The sequence below is a fragment of the Budorcas taxicolor genome, chromosome 6 (assembly GCF_023091745.1).
Source record: "Budorcas taxicolor isolate Tak-1 chromosome 6, Takin1.1, whole genome shotgun sequence".
Classification (NCBI taxonomy): Eukaryota; Metazoa; Chordata; class Mammalia; order Artiodactyla; family Bovidae; genus Budorcas; species Budorcas taxicolor.
In genome coordinates this window covers 46,311,061-46,330,237 of record NC_068915.1, presented here as the reverse complement: position 1 = coordinate 46,330,237, position 19,177 = coordinate 46,311,061, and the positions used below count along the sequence as shown (strand labels likewise).

The window sequence follows — 19,177 nt, the reverse complement described above, 5'->3', positions numbered from 1 at the left end:
ATACACCAGGCCCAAATGATAACCTCATACTGGAAAAGCAAGCTGTCATTAAATAATGCTTTCCAATCATGTTGAGATTAGTTCAAAATGTTCCTGAATTAGGAGACAGCTCGAGTTGTCCAAAGTCCATTTCCCCATTTACAAGGATTAAAAAAAACCCTCTCAAAAAAAAACCTTTCTTTTTAAAGCACTATCTAGTTAAAAATGCAAAAAAGAAAATAAAATCAGTATAGTTATTACTTTGATGTGATGAAGCTTAGACAGCAAGGTAAAACTAACAAACTTTAAGTATTCTGAAATCAATGATGATAACGCAGGTATCAGGCACGTCCAACAGAACACTTTTACAATGGTTTACATTTCCTTTTTATTTATTTCTTGAAACTGCCCGTATTGCAGGTTTCTCATGGATGAAATATGGAACTGAGCAGATTCTTTTTTCTACAAAATTATGGTATAAACTTGCTCAATCTTCTATCTTATTGCTAATAAACCTTACAGGCGCACAGTTTGTAAAATAAACCCCTTAAGGACTGAATGCGTAGAGCATGCTGCAAGGTACAAGAAATAAGCTAAAAATGAGCATATAAACCTACATCTGGACCAACACAGTACTGAATGCTGGCAAACATTTATCACAACACAGGGAAAAATTAATAAAAGGAAATACAGTTCAGTCCTGAAAGGGTTAAATAGAAACCCTAATATATTATTGTTTCTAACCATCCATCCCACGTTACAGTGCTTGAAAACAAAGTCAAAAGTCTGGCACAGAAAATTACACACATTTGTTCAGTATTCATCAGAAACACAGCTGCTTTTGAAATCAAAAGTAAGTAACTTAGTTAATAATTGAATAACATTTTGATTCAAAAAAGAACCCCCCCACCCCCACCCCCTACATGGATTATCTGATTAAACATGAATAGTTTAGTTCTTAAAAACTGTTGACAATTTCCTGTGAGGGCACAGACAGTACTAGTTTCATTTAAAAAAAATAATAATAACCAGTTAATATTGCAAATAAGTCTGTGCAGTAAGAGTGACAAATATTTTACCAGTTAATACGCACATATGGATATCTTTACTTGTCATGGTTTAAGAAAAGTCAGCAGCAGATTATACTAGTGTTCAACTCTGAAACCATTCAAAATAAAAAGGGCATTTTATATTTATAGCTTTTTGTTTGCCTTCTCAATCTAGGTAATCAATTAAAACAATATATTAGGTAAGAGACAGCTTCTGTGCATATTTTCAGAAACTGCATAGAATCATAAAAGCATAGGATATACTTCTAATACATGACTTTAAAAAAAAAACACCTTGAACATACTATACTTTAACTGAAGTGGTTACCATTCTGAGAGCCTTTATGAGGGAAACTGATCAGCATCTCTAATAATGCCACAATTGGAGGAAGGGCCACGTTCTACAATACTATAACTGGAGGACGAGGCTCCTGTAAATTATACACTGAAAAAAATTCACAAAAATTTTTTTAAGCAGCTGACAAAAGAACTACTGATAAACGATGAGCCATAATAGACAAATCATTTCAGTTTGTGGTATGTAGAATGGCATAAAACAGTGGCAGGGGGTGGGGGTGGGGGCCTGTAGGAGTATACTCTTAAATATACTCTTAAAAAAAGAACCAACAATGAAAAGGGTTTACAGTCCAATATTTCAATTATCTTATTAAAATAAACAGAGCCAAAATTAGACATAAACAGTAAAAAAGCAAAAGTTGATTTTAATAAAGTCATAAACTTGAAAAAAAATATTTTGAGTTGCAATGCTGGGTAGGAATAGTTTGTGCTTCAAAAGCATCTTATTTGTTATCAGTTAATTTAATATAAATTGGTAACTAAATAACAAACTTGGGAAGTGGAGGAAACCTGTGGCCCATTTCAGCAGCACTGAAAACATTTCTGCGCTCTGAACAAAAAGCACTGTGTGAAGGCTACTTCCAGACTCAACAGAGAGCAGAATAAATACTACTCAGAAATAAGCAAGTTTGCAAGAAAAAGCCAGTAAACAGTTAAAACAAAGAAAGATAAGGCCACAAAGAATTCTGCCCTCGGTCACTGAAACAGATTTAAAGTATGAGGCAGGATTAGCTTACAAGAGAAGCTAGTGACGGGAGCAGACTTAAAGAGAGAAAGGCTATATATAGCATAATGCAGCCTGTAGTAATTAAAAAGGCTTGCAGTAAAGAAAAGACCACAATAACTTTAACTACGTGTTTTACAAATGACTTCGCCCTTGAAAACTGAGGAAAAAGTGATTTCAAGATGTTAGGAACTATATTTACAATGGCATAATCTGAGCAAAAGAATGAGTAATGAAGATTTATCAAAGCTGTGGGGTGGGAATGGGGGGAAGCTACTAATGATGATGTTTTAAAAAGCCGACGGGTAGAAACTTTTCAAAATAGCCCAGGACACCAAAAAGACAATTTCTGTACGGAAAGATATGCAGGAAGTTACAGTTTTGCATCCTTAAGGTACTTGTGGCTTCTGTTTTATGGGACAGTAAAAGCTTACCACAATCTAGAGGTAGTTTTTACTCGAAGAAAGATGATTGTATTACTAGACCATGTCCTGTAACATTACACACAGAGATCCTGTACTAAATGTAGCCCAATGAGTCTGCCGCAATTTCTAAGAAACCAAACAAAGGTATAACCAGAGTGTAGGAACAAAACCAATGTAAGAGAGGTGAGTCCAGCACAGATAGGCAGCACACGACCCGGAATGCAATCAAACCTTAAATGGAGAAGAAATGCTTTCTGAGTAGGTGACATTTGTGAAGACACTCAGTGTTGGGGAAGAGAAGACAAAAAAAGGGAGAGAAATGGAAAGATAAATTACATTTGCATTTTTATAATCTTACAACTATCCATTTCTAAAGTATTGTCTTCCAGCTATTTTAGTTGGTCATCTAGTAAAAGCATCCTGTTTCAAGGTTACAGTGATGTTTTGACCTAGGCTACCCTCCCACCAAAGAAAAAGTAAATAAAACCTTGCTTTTGCTGAGATTTTTCCTCATTATACAATAAGGGCACCATCTACCAACTGGTAGCAAATACTTAGCATGATACTTTTTTGTTATCATATGCCAACAAGGCAGAAAAACACCCTGCTGAATGAAATCACTGGGAATATTCCAAGTTCAAAATAAAATGTTTAACTTACACATAATACAAGTTATGTACAAGATAAGGAGGGGGAGGAAACCTGAACAAATGTTGACTGAGTAGATACATTTCTGCACAGGAAAAAGGGAGGGAACACTGTAAAAACCAACATGTTCCATGCCATTAACTCATTAATGACTAAATGGCCACATTTAATTTCAGGTAAATGTTAGAACCTCTTAGATTACCACTATAAATACATTAAAAAAAAAGTAACACAGAGAAATAACTATCAATGGTATTGAGAATAGAGACTAAGTACATTGAATGTATTGCAGGCAAGGCAGAGGCATTTTTTTTTTTAAAGCTTTTGCACAGACTTCATATCTTAAAAGAAATATGAATGCAGGCCTTTACAAGATTTGACTTGCTGAAATCAAAACACCTTCCATTCAAGAAAAGTCATAAGACTTCAGCTTTTAAAAAAATAATAAAAGAACAGTTCCAGCCTTGGACCAGAAAGACCTGGAAGAGTATGGTAATTAGATTAAACAACCATGGTCAGGCTTGGAACCTGAATGTACTTAAGAGCAAAAGCTCAAAGTGGGTGGGGAGGAGAACAACCTATTTGGTAACAAAGGTGTATTATATATGTGATATAAAAAAGGTATGGTGAAAATGTACCTTTTACTAAAGCTTATACAAGTTCCTTGGTCCATAAAAACTATGTTAGATTTTTGTCTTCTAGTTTGATTAACTTTTTTTTTGAGGACTTCCCTGGTGGCTCAGACGGTAAAGCGTCTGTCTACAATACGGGAGACCCGGGTTTGATCCCTGGGTCGGGAAGATCCCCTGGAGAAGGAAATGGCAATCCACTCCAGTTCTATTGCCTGGAAAATCCCACGGACAGAGGAGCCTGGTAGGCTACAGTCCATGGGGTCGCAAAGAGTTGGACACGACTGAGCGACTTCACTTTGATTAACTTTTACTCCAGCCACATCTCTATTTCTCGCCCATTTAAACAAAATCAAACAAAAACCAACCAAACAAAAATAACAGCTGAAAAAAACTGATTTCCAGAAGTTTGCACAAGTTTTTTTTTGTTGTTTGTTTGTTTTGTTTTACTGTGGCTTCTGCACTTCAAATCAGCACTTGCAGGTAATGGGGTTTTTGAATAGTATAACCTGGTATGAAAAGTTTTCCCAAGAAACCACAAAAGATTGTTCATTTTTTTCTTTCTTTTTTTTCTGTCAACATTTTGCCGCACTCAAGTCAGTGTAAGTCCTAGCAAAAAGACGGTAGTTAGGACACAACTGTTGCTGTAGATGATGTGACATTGGTTGAATTTGTGCTGACGTTTGTGTAACTTCCCTCGCTGTTTGTGTTTGATTCATTAGGGGGCACTTGGCTTGAGTTGGCTCGAAGGATTGCTCCCGCTGCACTGCAATGTGGCCGTGGCCCTGGTTCTGGGGTATAGGTAAAGGTAAGGCTGGTGGAATAAATGATTCCATCATTACGGACCAAAGTTACTGGAACCTGGACTGGCTGCCGGACCCATCTCCAGCCTTCTCGGAATGCAGAAATGTCTGGGACAACACAGAGCATACTCTCTCCACATCTGAGGAGGAAACAGAAATCACTTAAAAGCATGGCAAATTTTATAACTGAAACTTAAAAACAAGGTTGCTTAATACAGGACAATTAACCTCTTAATACAGGACTCTTGGGAAAGAGTCTCACATACCCACCCCCATCAAAAACTCTTGATGATGTAAAAAATTGTATTAAGTACCTGTACATAGTTTCAGCTTCTACATCCCCAAACCACACTCGTAAATTTGGAGTGAAATTCTGTCCTGTAAGTTCAAGCATTGCTACGTCCCCACCGCCATTCAACTGCAATTCACAGAAAATCAAAACAACATTGAGGAAACCTTTCATTTTTCATTAAAGTATACAGATGAGTTTTTCATTCAACTATCATGTGCAAAATAAAAAGATAATTAAAATACTTCCTTTAAATAACATGATTATAAAGACAAAGTAAACTAAAACTCTTCATATACAAGCTGATTTACATTTAAATTTTCTAGCTAAAATTATGTGTGTTCCTCTGATTTTCTTCTTCCTCACTGTATAAAAAACCCTCCAAGTCACAGGATTTGAAGAAAAATCAAATTTATTGTGAAGTAAAATTACGCCACGTCATAGCTGAACAGTTGCAAAAAGCTGAAGTCAACTTGTAAGAGGTCTCACCTGAAGACTTTCTACGACAGGCACAGGTGTGACTGGGGCAAGGACAGGGCCCATTCCCTCATAAAATGTATACTCTGCCTTATCCGTACTAATGATTGTCCAGGAAGCTCCATCATTTATCATCTCTTTATTTGGTTCTTTTGGGCATGGAGTGGCCTTAGAAAAAAAGAATGGTTATAAATTATATACATTGTGGTATTATAAGACAATTTTGACAAAGTAACACTCATGAAGAGAATTTAGTACAAATTTACAAACTTCCCAGGCACCATACTTTTCCAACTCCTAGTTAAAAATAGAATATTAATATGGAAACCTCACGTAAGGCTAGTTTTCTTTTAATATAAACTATTTTGTGAGATACTAAAAATTAATAATACCTTTCAGAATAACCATTTAAGTAATAACCATTAAGTACAGTACCTGTATAATTATTTTAATAAAAGATCAGTATATGTGATATAATTAGCTACTTAAAATGCTTCAGAGATCCCTAAGAGAGAGGGGGGCTTCCCTGGTGGCTCAATGGTGTAGAATCCACCTGCCAATGCAGGAGACGTGGTTGAATCCCTGGGCTTGGAAGATCCCCTGGAGAAGGAAATGGCAACCCACTCCAGTATTCTTGCCTGGGAAATGTCATGGACGGAAGAGCCTGGCAGGCTATGCCCCAGGGGGTCACAAAGAGTAGAAAACGGCTGAGTGACTAAATGACAACAACGAGAGAGAGAGAGAATGGAAGTTCCCTCCTACCTACAAACTACAGAAACTTCTGTACTTTCAGCAGGAAGGAACCAAGATGTGAACGGCAATCCCCTATCCTACCTCGAAACACCTAGGCCAGACCATCAGTGCTGGGCTGGGGAGACCAGCTGTGTGTGGCCATCTCGCTGGAAAAAGTCTCCAGATGTCCACAAATGAGTCTCATGTGGAAGTGTAACTATTCTATTAAATCATTTGTTCATGTCATAAATGTCCTCATAAAGGTCTTCTGAGTCAATATAGTTAAAAATTAGATTTTGACTAATTAGCTTCTAACATGTCATCATTACTACCTTAGAAGACCCCAATATAAATCTGATGAGAATTATGAACCCTCCTCCAAAATGTGCACCACTATATACAGTGCTGTCCACACACATTTCAGGAGACTCTCTCAACACCCAACATCTACTTTTGGATAATCTGAAGAACTTTTCATCCCTCAGAATTAGATGTTAACGGCTTCTCTTAGAACACTCTCATAGTTTTGAGTTCTTTGAGGCAGAACGACTACCATGTCTGAAGAACATGTGGGCTAAGGACCCTTGAAATCGGGATAAATACCTGAACACAGATTCATGTATTTGAATACTATTAACATTTTTTAAATGAAAGTTTCATGTTTCTGAATCCTGCTAACCTAACAGTTTGCACATTTTAGATTTTACCAGCAATTTATAAACATACCTGAAACTGGATTATTCTTTCTTGAGAAAGGCACAAGTACATTCTTTCTGTATCCTTAAGGTAAAATGCACATTTGTGGAGCTGTGACACAGGATCATCGGCATCCAGTAACGCGGTCTGCTTATCAACCTTCCTAATTATCTGCATTTCAACAATTACAAAAGGAAAGGTCACCACAAATGGAGAGTCTTCCTTTCCTACACTGTTAACAGAGTCCATGGCAAGAATCTGCCATGAAATAATATATCACAGATACCTGTCACGTATCTTCATACACAACAGCATTTACAAACAATAAAGTTAGGCATAAAAATACTTTTAAATTGCAAGCATGTTAAGAATGCGGAGATGTTGCCTTCTCCCACCAACTCCTAAAAACAATAGGGCAGGCAGGCACTTGCTTTCTAAATCTGTGCTTTTCAAACTTTGACATCCGTACAAATCACATGGGGTTCCTGTTAAACATACATCTGTTCTGAGCCTGCAAATCATAGAGACGGCCTGATATTTTGCATTTCTGGCTAATTTCCAGCTGATGTTCATCCTGATGGTCTATGAACTGTATTTTGAGTAGCAAGTTCAGATGGCCTCTCCAATAACACACAATGACAAATATTCTAACATCAAAGGGAAAATTATCTCTAAAGGTCACTATGGGTATGCTACTTAGTACCTAAGTCCATTATCACACTTACATGCTGTTGCTTTGTTTTAACATAAAATAGGCATCATTCTGCAGGTTAGGAAACAGGCTCAGAGGTCAGGTTAAGCTCTTCAAATTCACCCAGTCAGTAGCTGAAGAACCAAAGTATGATTCCAAGGCTGGCTGCCTGCCCAGCTTGAACTCTTTCCATTATATAGTATGACCTTACACTACAAATATTCCACAAAACACACAGGATATCTGAAAGATAATACTATTCAAACCTTCAGTGTTACTTATCACACAGAAGGTAATCACTAAGTGTTTGAGGACTGTGAAGATTACTCTCAACAGCATACAAACATGTTGGAACTACTTCTCATCTTTAAATCAGAAATAAAGAAACCCCTTCCTTGGGACTTCCCTGGTGGTCTAGTGGTTAAGATTCCATGCTCCCAAAGCAGAAGGCATGGGTTCTATCCCTGGTTGGGGAGCTAAGATCCTGCATACCAAGTGGTGTGGCCTGCATACCAAGTGGTGTGGCAAGTCAATAAACACTCTCCAGTCACTGACATTAAAAAAAAGAGAAACCCCTTCCTTGACTACATGTCCTTCTTCCCTCTCACCACCCCATTTCTCTGTTCCCCTTTATAGCAAAACTCCTCTTCCTCACCATCTCATCTCGTGAAATCTCTCCAACTTTGTGTTTCAAAATTGCTCTTGGTGAGGTCCTAAGGACGTCAAGACAGATGAATCCCATGGGCACTTCTCTGTCCTCACCTTAGCGTCCTCAGAAGCATCTGACCCCCACACTCTTCCTTCAGAAATACGCCTGCTCTACCTGTCTTCAGTGCTCCAGGGCTGAGTCCCCAGATCTCTTTCCCTCTCCCTATACTCTACAGACTTTCTATTCTCTTTAGAGGTCAGTAGTGGCAGTGTTAGTCACTCAGTTGTGTCCGATTCTTTGCGACCCCATGGACTGTGGCCCGCCACGCTCCTCTGCCCATGGGATTCTCCAGGCAAGAATATTGGAGTAGACTGCCCTTCCCTTCTCCAGAGGATCTTTCCGACCCAGGGATCGAACCTGGGTCTCCTTCACTGCAGGCAGATTCTTTACCGTCTAAGCTTTAGAGGCTGGCAATTCCTAAATTTTTCTCCAGTCATAGCCTTTCTCAAGCACTCAACTTGTATATTTAACTACCTATTCAACAATTCCACTTAAAATGTCTATTAATAGCCATCTCAATCAAAAATACAATTTTTTTATTTCTTCCTAAGCTCAATAAATGACACCATATTCACTCAATCCTTAAACCGTGGAGTCATCTTTGACTCCCTAATTTCTCTTACATGCCATCTGTCAACAAATTCTGTTCGGTCTACTTTCAAATAAATCAGTCACCTTTCATCCCCTTACCAGTCCCATCTTGGTTTAAGGTATCATCATCAGCTTCTTGCCTGAATTATGACATAAGCCAAGTCATCTTTCTCTTTGCTTCCACCGCTATATCTCCCTGTGCTCTTACTCACAAAGCAGCCAGAATTATTCTTCCAGACATAAACCAGCCACCATTCTCTGTGAGAGCCTCCAGTGGCCTCCTATTGTACATAGTTAACAGAAAGTTCTACCCGAGACAGAGAGAGGGATTTGACCAGATGCTGCCCATGGCTTCTTTGCAGCATCGTCTCCTGGCACCTGCCCTCTCCACTCCTCCCTGAGCTCTAGCTACCATGGCTTCCTTGCTAGTCCTCACACATTTCTGTCCTTAGTTCTTTCTGCTCTCATTCTGTCAGCCTGAAACGCTCCACACCCAGTTTCTATTTCCCAACTTCATTGTGGTCTGTGTTCAAATAGCCCCACTTCATGAAGACTTCTCTGACCACTGTTAGTGCTCCCATTTCCCTACGCATTTATCCTGTTTTAATTTGTCTTGCCACTTGTATTAACCTTTAAATACATTATATAGACATCTCTTTAGCTTTTTTTGTCTACCGTCCTACCAAAACATAAGCTCCAAAAGGAAAGGAAGTCTACCTTTTTCACCAATGTGTCTCCAGCATCTAGACAGTGACTGGCCCGTGGAAGGTTCAGGGCTTTTGTAGAATGCATATATACATGTAGAACTATAATACTTTGCTCCACAATGGACATTCTTAATAACTGACAGAATTTTGAAGGGTTAAATGAATTGATATTTATAAAAGTGCTCAGAACAGTGCTATAAATATTATGGGTTTCTATTGGGTTTTTATTACTTGATTCACACACCTAATTTATATTCCATGATCATTTTTTTTCACCTAAGCCACAACTATTAAAAATCCTGATCTTTAAAGTCAGCATTCTTCACATTTACATATTTTTAGCTCTGCAGTTTATCTGAATATTTGTCACTCTTACTTATATCACCACTAATTTTCAAGTTTAAACGGAGACAGTACACTTTTAGCAATTATATTTTCTAATATATTCTGTGAGACTAATTAATAAACTTAAGTAAAATGTTTCCATTCAACTCTAGCCTTAAAGCTGTATTTAAGTTTAACAATGCTTGAATTTTAGAGAAATAGTGAATTCTGAATGAGGTAAGCCTCAAACTTCCTGTAAGTCTACCACACTCATTTATGACTTCACCACATAAGAATCAAGATCTGCCTCTAACAGCTTTATTCCTGTAATCTACTATTTCTCCACTACTTAATAATAATGAGCATATTGAGAACATGGGTCATGTTTGGTTCAATTTTATTTCTCACAATAGCTCTCTGGACATAGACACTGCTGAGTGACCTGGTCTCACCAATAAACAAACCAAAGATGACCCCTACTGTTTGGTATCAAAAACTTGCTGTGATAATTTCTAATTATTAAGAAGAGGAAAGAAATCTGAGAAGCCAGGTAGTGTGAATGTTATAATAAGCTATGTGTAATGAGAAAGTGATGAATTCTAACACCAGGAGTTACTCCAACCAGCTCTCTCTCCTCTATGCTGGCTCTGTAGGTCACTGGTACAGTGTTTACTATACTTCTTAGGTAACTGGGATGCAGCCCTTAATGACAGAAAACACACCTTATTCATACTCTTAACACCATACCTTGTAAACACCCAGGCTAAATTTACGCTCATTAGTTTATCTAAAAGATGTTAGATGTCTCCAATTTCTGGGGTATCTGACAGACTTGAGAACATGAGACCTTCAAGCAAGGTAGACTGGCACTTTACATGAAACTAAGTGAAAAGACCATTTTTACATTTGAGTCAGTCTTTTCAGGTGCTAACTGGTGTTTTTTATTAGTTGGCTACATAGATTGTGCCTGTTCCCAAAGTAATCAAACCAGGATTTCTCACTAAGACCTTCATCCCATTGAAATTGGTCTTGGGGGGACAGTGTTCATCAAGCAAGGATCTCTAATAAGACTAATATTCTAGGACACACATAAAATGCAAACTTTAAAGGCAGTGTTATCCTTCTTAAAAGCATATGAAAACTATAGAATGCTTCCTCTGAAAAACATGTTTTCATTGAAAATTGTATGTAAGTGGATGAAAAGGAAGTAGTGTAGACCATATAAAGCCTAGCTATGATTCTGATGCCTAGCTATGAAACTAATGCCTCAGTCACATGATCTCTAGAAAGAAGTCTTTACTGTTAACAGTGCTAACGATGGTACTGCAACTTTTCCTAAGGCATTCTCTGGATCATGTTTTTTTATTGCAACAGTTTTATAATGAGAGCCACACAGTTTTGAATGTAAAAATATTCAATTAAAGATGACTTTCAAGCAAGGTAGACTGGTACTTTATATGAAACTAAGTGAAAAGACCATTTTTACATTTGAGTCAGTCTTTTCAGTGGCCTATATATAAGTTGTTGCTGGTCAGAGACATAAGCCTCTGAATTGTGCCTCCAACTACAAGCATTTAATGCCAAAGCAAATAAACATTATTCTTGGAATATAGTGACCAGAATAAATAAGAAGAGAACTTTAGTAAAATTTATTCATTCTGTTTTTTGGTTTGTGTCTTCCTAATTTATGCACCCTGCTTTCCCTACCTTTCTCCCTTTTATAATCTATCTTAGGTTCAAGTTTTGTAAATTTATATTACTGTGTTTCACATATTTTGGCTTTAAGTTGATGTGGGAAATAAAATCACCTTGTACAACCACAACACAGAAAAATATAACAAAAACCACAAGATGATGCATTAACTTAGATAATTATAGATAATATCAGAAAATATCAGCCAATGAAATATTTCATCAAAGAGATACAAAGCATATTCAGGAAAGTAATACTAAAATTCTTCCATTTGCTCAGCCCCTCCCCCAAGCTGACCTTGAATCGAACTTACTCATAAACTTCCATCTTTAATACAACTAAATTGTGTTGTTTCAGAGAACAAGGGGGAATATGATGCAGAATGTATAAGAGGCTTTTGGTTCATTTTGCTAAGAAAAGCAGTTTTTTACTATTTCAAAAAGCCCAAACACTGTCTCTATCTTTTTGTAGGAGAGTAAACTAGCAAAAACTATGCTTATATTTTTAAAGAAGTTTACAATTTCTATGCTTTTGAAAATTTGGGCCTGTGGCAGGATACAGCAAGTACCACAAAGAATGAATAATGAACCTATATTAGCTAAGAAGATAAATCATAATGTAACTTTAGAGTGCCCTCTATCGTCCAGATAAACAACCCAAAAAAGGGGGAAAGCTGTCAAAATTTATTATAAATAGTCATGAGGTCATTAAGGCCATACCAATCTTGGGAGTGCCATGCCAGTAACTGAACACACAAGTTTGACTGTTTGTCCATAATGGATGTATCCATCGCGGACTGTGAATTCTTCTCCTTCTGATTCATCATCATCCACTGCAGTGCGATGGAAACAGAGATCAAATTATCATCTTTAAAATTTATTAATCTGCTTATAAAAATGACAAAACTATATCTGTAAGTCTTTATTACTTAGAAAAATTTAATTTCACACTAAAAAAAACCAAACGCATGTTTTTATACTCACAGAGATGAATGTAAAATGCTCCCCACTGCTGAGAACTGGCATGGAAATTACCTCCTTCTACATGCAAGTATCTGGTGCTAACTGTCTGGGATCGGAGTCTATTAAACAGAGCCACCTTTGTTCCTGAGGCAATGCAGACTGCAAAGAAAAAACAGCTATTTACGTGATTGAGGGGTGCGGGTAGGGTAACAGTAAAGAGCAAGAAGGGACCAGTACCTGGTGAGTTATGACTATTCTTTACCATAATAATTAATGGCTTCAGCTAACACTTATTTCAAACTCTCCAAGAAAATACAGATAATACTCCCCCAGAAGTTAGGGTAACTCTTTTAATAATAATGTTAAGCTACAGATATATAATATGCCCATAAAAATGATTTTTAAACGAGTGTTGTATAATATATTTAACACAGTGCTGAATTTTTTAAAAGGAAACTTTTAAAATAATAGGTGTCAAATAACAGGAAATTGATTAAATAAAACATAATATCATTGACCTAATTGAATAATGTGTATTTAAATGCACTGATGAGAAAATATCTCCCTGATATATCACTGAATGCAAAGCAGACTATACTGTGGTTTCATTAGGTAAACATATACATTTTTATGTGATAACATATGTCTCCATGTGCTCATATATAATCCCATGGAATATATTCAAAGAGAGGGGTCTAGAAGGTTGTTTACCAAAGATGATGGCAATTGCCTCTGGATGCTGTGACTTTAGAGATTTTGCTTCCTTCTAAATACCTTAAAGTATAGCATTGCATGACATTTCTTGAAAAACCAACCACATCTATGTAAGCAGGAAAAATACTGAATAAATGAAATACATTCTCTGCCATCAAAAAACTCAATAATCAACAGAAATACAAAATTATAAAGACTTTAAATAAAATCCTATAATTTGAATTGGCTTAAGACATCTGTGCATGCTCAATCGTATCTGACTCTCTGTGACCCCATGGACTATAGCCTGCCAGGCTTCTCTGTCCAAGGGATTCTCCAGGCAAAAATACTGGAGTGGGGTTGCCATTTCCTTCTTCAGGGGAATCTTCCTAATCCAGGAATCGAACCCGAGTCTCTTGCATCTCCTGCACTGTCAAGCAGATTCTTTAGCCACTTGGCCGTGCTGCACAACTGAACTGGAGACAACCTAAATACATGGCATTAAATGCCTCCTGATGCAAGAACACACAGAATAACTACATAAAAAAGATCTTCACGACCTAGATAATCATGATGGTGTAATCACTCACCTAGAGCCAGACATCCTGGAATGTGAAGTCAAGTGGGCCTTAGGAAGCATCACTACGAACAAAACTAGTAGAGGAGATGGAATCCAGTTGAGCTATTTCAAATCCTAAAAGATGATGCTGTGAAAGTGCTGCACTCAATATGCCAGCAAATTTGGAAAACGCAGCAGTGGCCACAGGACTGGAAGAGGTCAGCTTTCATTCCAATCCCAAAGAAAGGCAATGCCAAAGAATGCTCAAACTACCACACAATTGCACTCATCTCACACGCTAGTAAAGTAATGCTCAAAATTCTCCAAGCCAGGCTTCAGCAATACGTGAACCATAAACTTCCAAATGTTCAAGCTGGTTTTAGAAAAGGCAGAGGAATCAGAGATCAAATTGCCAACATCCACTGGATCACTGAAAAAGCAAGAGAGTTCCAGAAAAACATCTATTTCTGCTTTACTGACTATGCCAAAGCCTTTGACGGTGTGGGTCACAACAAACTAGAAAAGCTACAATCATGGCATCCAGTCCTATCACTTCATGGCAAACAGATGGAGAAACAGTGGAAACAGTAGCAGACTTTATTTTTCTGGGCTGTAAAATCACTGCAGATGGTGACTGCAGCCATGAAATTAAAAGACGCTTGTTCCTTGGAAGGAAAGTTATGACCAACCTAGACAGCATATTCAAAAGCAGAGACATTACTTTGCCAATGAAGGTCCGTATAGTCAAGGCTATGGTTTTTCCAGTGGTCAGGTAGGGATGTGAAAGTTGGACTGTGAAGAAAGCTGAGCGCTGAAGAATTGATGCTTTTGAACTGTGGTGTTGGAGAAGACTCTTGAGAGTCCCTTGGACTGCAAGGAGATCCAACCAGTCAATCCTAAAGGAAATCAGTTCTGAATATTCACTGGAAGGACTGATGCTGACGTTGAAACTCCAATACTTTGGCCATCTGATGCGAAGAACTGACTCATTGGAAAAGACCCTAATGCTGGGAAAGATTGAAGGCAGGAAGACAAGGGGATGACAGAGGATGAGGTGGTTGGATGGCATCACTGACTCAATGGACATGAACTTGAGTAAACTTTGGGAGTTGATGATGGACAGGGAGGCCCGGCATGCTGCAGTCCATGGGGTCGCAAAGAGTCGGACACAACTGAGCAACTGAACTGAACTGATGCAAGAACACTATATATTACTGTAAAGCAGGCTTGCCCTACAGCAACAAAGAACAACAAAAGAACAACAAACTGAAATCTGATCAAGTTTCTAAATTAACTACTGACAAGGACTCTCTCCTTAACCAAACTTCAGACAGTGTTCCTCTGAGCCCTTTACCCATGGAGACTCTTCCTTGGGTCCCAATAAGAGCTTAGCTAGCCCAGTTATTGCCAAGAATCCTGCTAAGTCGTCCTTCCATCCTTGATATCTGATCAAGTTTTTTCCCTCCACCTTTATATGTAATCATCTTGTTCTTGTTAAATCACTAAGTCGTGTGCAACTCTTTCGTGGCCCCATGGATTATATAGCCTTCCAGGCTCTTCTGTCCATTGGATTTCCCAGGCAAGAATACTGGAGTACGTTGCCATTTCCTCTCCAGGGGATCTTCCTGACCCAGGAATCAAACCTGTGTCTCCTGCACTGGCAGATGGATTCTTATCCTCTGAGCCTCCCAGAAAGTCCATCTGATCAACTTGTCCTATCTTTATAAAACTTCTCGTCAACAATACCCACACCCTCGATGTCTCCTCTTAGTAACTTTTGACCTCCTGACACGTTCAACGCTGCTCCTTGACTATAAATCCCACTTGTCCTTGTTGTATTTGTAATTGAGCTCAGCTCTATACTGAAAGCTCTTTTCCCTATTGCAAATGTAGTGAATAAAATGTGCTTTTACCACCTTTAATGTCCAGTTCTGTTTCTCTTTGACACTACCAATTTACAGAAAATACATTAAACTACACCAAGGGAATACAATTATTGAAATACAGTATGTGAAAATCTCTCACAGTCAACTGACTTAGCCTCTTGAATAAATAAATATGAGAGAGAGAAAGGTGCAGAGAAAAATCTACAAATTTAAAAAGAAAATTCAATGACATGTCAACACAACATATAATATCTGGTGAATCATATTTGAATTTTGATTCAAACCAATGGCTAACCAACACCCCCCAACCCCCACACACATTTTAGACAATTTTCAATTTGAGCACTGACTACGTATTTAATGATACTAAGACATTATTTCTTTTTATAGTTGTTTTATGTTTGTTTTTGTGTGATCATGGTATTATAATTATATTAGAATACAAAGAGACACTATCTTTCAGAGGTTCATAGAAACAGTCTTGGATTTGCATCAAACTAAAATGAAGGCAGAGAAAAGTGTGGGTGGAGTAGGGTTACAGATGAAGATGAATCAAGACTGGCCTGAAGTTATGATCACTGATGAAAAGTTAGAGGATAAACACAAGAGGTTTCATGTTATTATGCAACTCTACTTTAGTACGTTTGAAATTTCCAGAACAATGATGATAATGACTAAAGCAGACTAAAAACCACCCACTATATAACATCCCATAAATTCCTTAAAAAAAAAAGAAAACAAAGTAAAAACAAGCAAATTAAGCAAAATCCTAAAACCTCGCCTTCAAAGAATGAAACTATTATTCTGCAAATTAGTAGACAAGCACTTATCCTGCCTTTTCTTCACAGACTACATTTTAAGCAAACAGCTAACAAACACAAAAGTTAAGAATAAAACAATCAGAAATGCCACTATTTTGCAACCATGATGGACTACTAAAATCATTTGGTTAAAGTTTTCTGAGGAATTTTGTAACTGTTAGATTAGACTAACAACTCAACTTACTATAACCAGTCTTAGTGTGACAAGAAGTGGGATAAGCAGACAATAAGACTTCTGATCTGACAGAAATGAACATACGCAGAACCAGCTAATTCTAAAATGAAGGTCTTTAGGTCTAATCAACAGTTTATAGGAGATATGAGAGACAGAGGAAACACGTATCAGTCAGATTCAGAATATGGAAACTGCACAGGAAAAAATCACCCAATTTCAACAAATAAATAACGGAGGAAGAAAAAAAAGGCTAGTAGAAAGAACAGAAGCTATTTCAGGTTAAAATATATGAACGCTGTTTGGATTCAAGTTTGAACAAGCCAACTACTGAAGACAACAAAACAACAAAACCACAACTGTGAAAAGGTCTTTTGAGACAGTATGATCAATCCGCACGTGGACTGGCCAGCAGATGGCGATAATGAACTATCACCAACTTCTGTTGGGTATAATGATGTTTAAAAGGAAAATTTTCTGTTAAGAATCACCACTACAGAAATGATTGAAAGGACAGGATGTCTAAGATTTACATTAAAAAATTCTAGCAATTGATGGAGGAAGAAGAGTTGGTGGTGACAGAAATGATAAAATAGAATTGGTAAAATCTGTTGAGGTCTGGTGGTTGGTCACCTTATATCAACACTACCCTTTTCATGTAAGTTTGAAAGTTTTCATAATAAAAAGTCAAAATAAAAAAAGAAAAATGGGTATAGAAGTTGAAATGTCTAATTCAAACAGCATTTACTGGTGAAAATCTAAAAATGGGCAGAAACAGCAGTCTGCCAGACAACCATGTTAAATTTTTTTTAGGTTTTCATGATGGCCTTCCAAAGTCCATTTGATATAACAGTGCTTCTCAAAGAGGTGTTCTGATATTCTGAGTGAACCAATTCTTGTGGAATAGGAACCATCTTGCACACTGCAGGATATTTAGACACTCAATGCTAACATCACTCCCTCTAGTCACTGACAGCAAAAGGAAACTCCCATTTCTCCTAATGCCTCTGGGGAGCAGTGAGGAAGCAATTCTGGTTAAGAACCAGGTGTTGCCCATTTTTAATTAGAGAAAAAAGACCATAAAGCAGCAGCAATAACTGAATATGACTTTTTCAGATAAAGTAAGATCAAAAAAATACTTTAAAAAAATGAACTGGCTACTGAAAAGAAAATTTTAATTTAAAAAATAGTTGAATTAGTCTTATTAATTCATATTGGGAGTTGAGGGGAAAAAAAGAAAACTAGTATACACACGGTCAGCATTTTTCAGTGACTGCTTCTTTTTGGAAGGTTTGGAGATGACTTTTATCCGTTTGCTTAGGAACACACCAATGTCATCACTGTTGCCATAGAACATCTTTACAGACAGCATGAAGTGCTTTCTCTTGTCTGAATCAGATATATACAATGTTTTGGCTGTGCAATAGTTCTGTGAAAGAAAAGGATAAGTCTTAATAGCATCAAAACCCTGTCAGCTATGTACAAATAACTCAATGAGGCTATGGCTAAGTCTGATCAGACTTAAGGCAATAATCCCACTGAACAGCTGATAAAACCAACTGTAAAAAGTACTGAAATTGATCTCTGAAAACAAAGTACAAAATCTTCCTTACTGAGTCTACAATACCAACACTGTATTATTCTGTTTCCCCCTCTCAAAAAGACTTAAAAAAATAATCTTTTATTGTTTTATATAGCTCTACATCTATTTACAGAATTATCAAGACCTTCAGGCAATAAAAACATTTGCCTTGAAATAAAAAGAAATACAAAATATAATGCTACAAAAGTCTACAGAAATATGTGAATTGTAGAATTTGAATTATAGAAACAAAACAATACTAGCAACAGAGGTATAGGGCATGTAATTCTTAAAAATAAAAATTTAAGTGCTAATTAGGGTAAAAATTCATGTTGCATAGCTTACGTAGCTTCAACTGTGTAAGACAAAAACTGAGAAAATGAATATTTAACAAATTATTTTAAAAACATCAGATCCAAAATATAACTATATAGTCAAATACCATGACCATAATAAAAATAAGGGCTACATATACTAGAACTTTGTTGTAATAAATATTAAAATAAGAATGCAACATGCAAAATAAAATCCCTCCTTTCCCAATAATGACTAATCGTACCATTCAATGAACACGCTATTGAAAGAAAACAATATTATCTTAAATGAATGCTTGTTAAGTAAGACAGGAGTAAAGTGCCACTTTCTCAAGCTCAGCATCCATCTCACTGCTTGGTCCATCTTTGCCTACCTGGAACCAAACTGACCTCATTCTTGTATTTGATGGTCCAAGCATATGATTATATTGTTCTTTCTGCCTGGAATGCCTTCTGCTGACTCTCAACCAATCTTATTCTCTATAGACTCCTCTAATAGCATTTTTCATTAAAACTAAATATTAACACATAATTTTGGCTTAGAGACACTGTTGCTAAGTCATTTCAGTCGTGTCCAACTCTGTGCAACCCCATAGACGGCAGCCCACCAGGCTCTCCCATCCCTGGGATTCTCCAGGCAAGAACACTGGAGTGGGTTGCCGTTT

The 19,177-nt window shown here is 37.2% G+C and overlaps 1 protein-coding gene across 1 annotated transcript in view; it reads right to left on the bottom strand.

The window, feature by feature from the left end:
* Positions 1 to 964: 964 nt before the first annotated feature.
* The window catches only part of RBPJ (recombination signal binding protein for immunoglobulin kappa J region), a 111,978-nt gene continuing 93,765 nt past the window's right edge, over positions 965 to 19,177 (bottom strand). The window contains exons 5-11 of the mRNA XM_052641600.1: positions 17,871 to 18,045; positions 12,507 to 12,644; positions 12,243 to 12,355; positions 6,839 to 6,979; positions 5,393 to 5,548; positions 4,929 to 5,032; positions 965 to 4,754 (exon numbers count right to left, since the gene is read on the bottom strand). Of these exons, the coding sequence (XP_052497560.1) occupies positions 4,439 to 4,754; positions 4,929 to 5,032; positions 5,393 to 5,548; positions 6,839 to 6,979; positions 12,243 to 12,355; positions 12,507 to 12,644; positions 17,871 to 18,045 (1,143 nt within the window). The 3' untranslated portion in view covers positions 965 to 4,438. The remainder of the gene's footprint in view (positions 4,755 to 4,928; positions 5,033 to 5,392; positions 5,549 to 6,838; positions 6,980 to 12,242; positions 12,356 to 12,506; positions 12,645 to 17,870; positions 18,046 to 19,177) is intronic.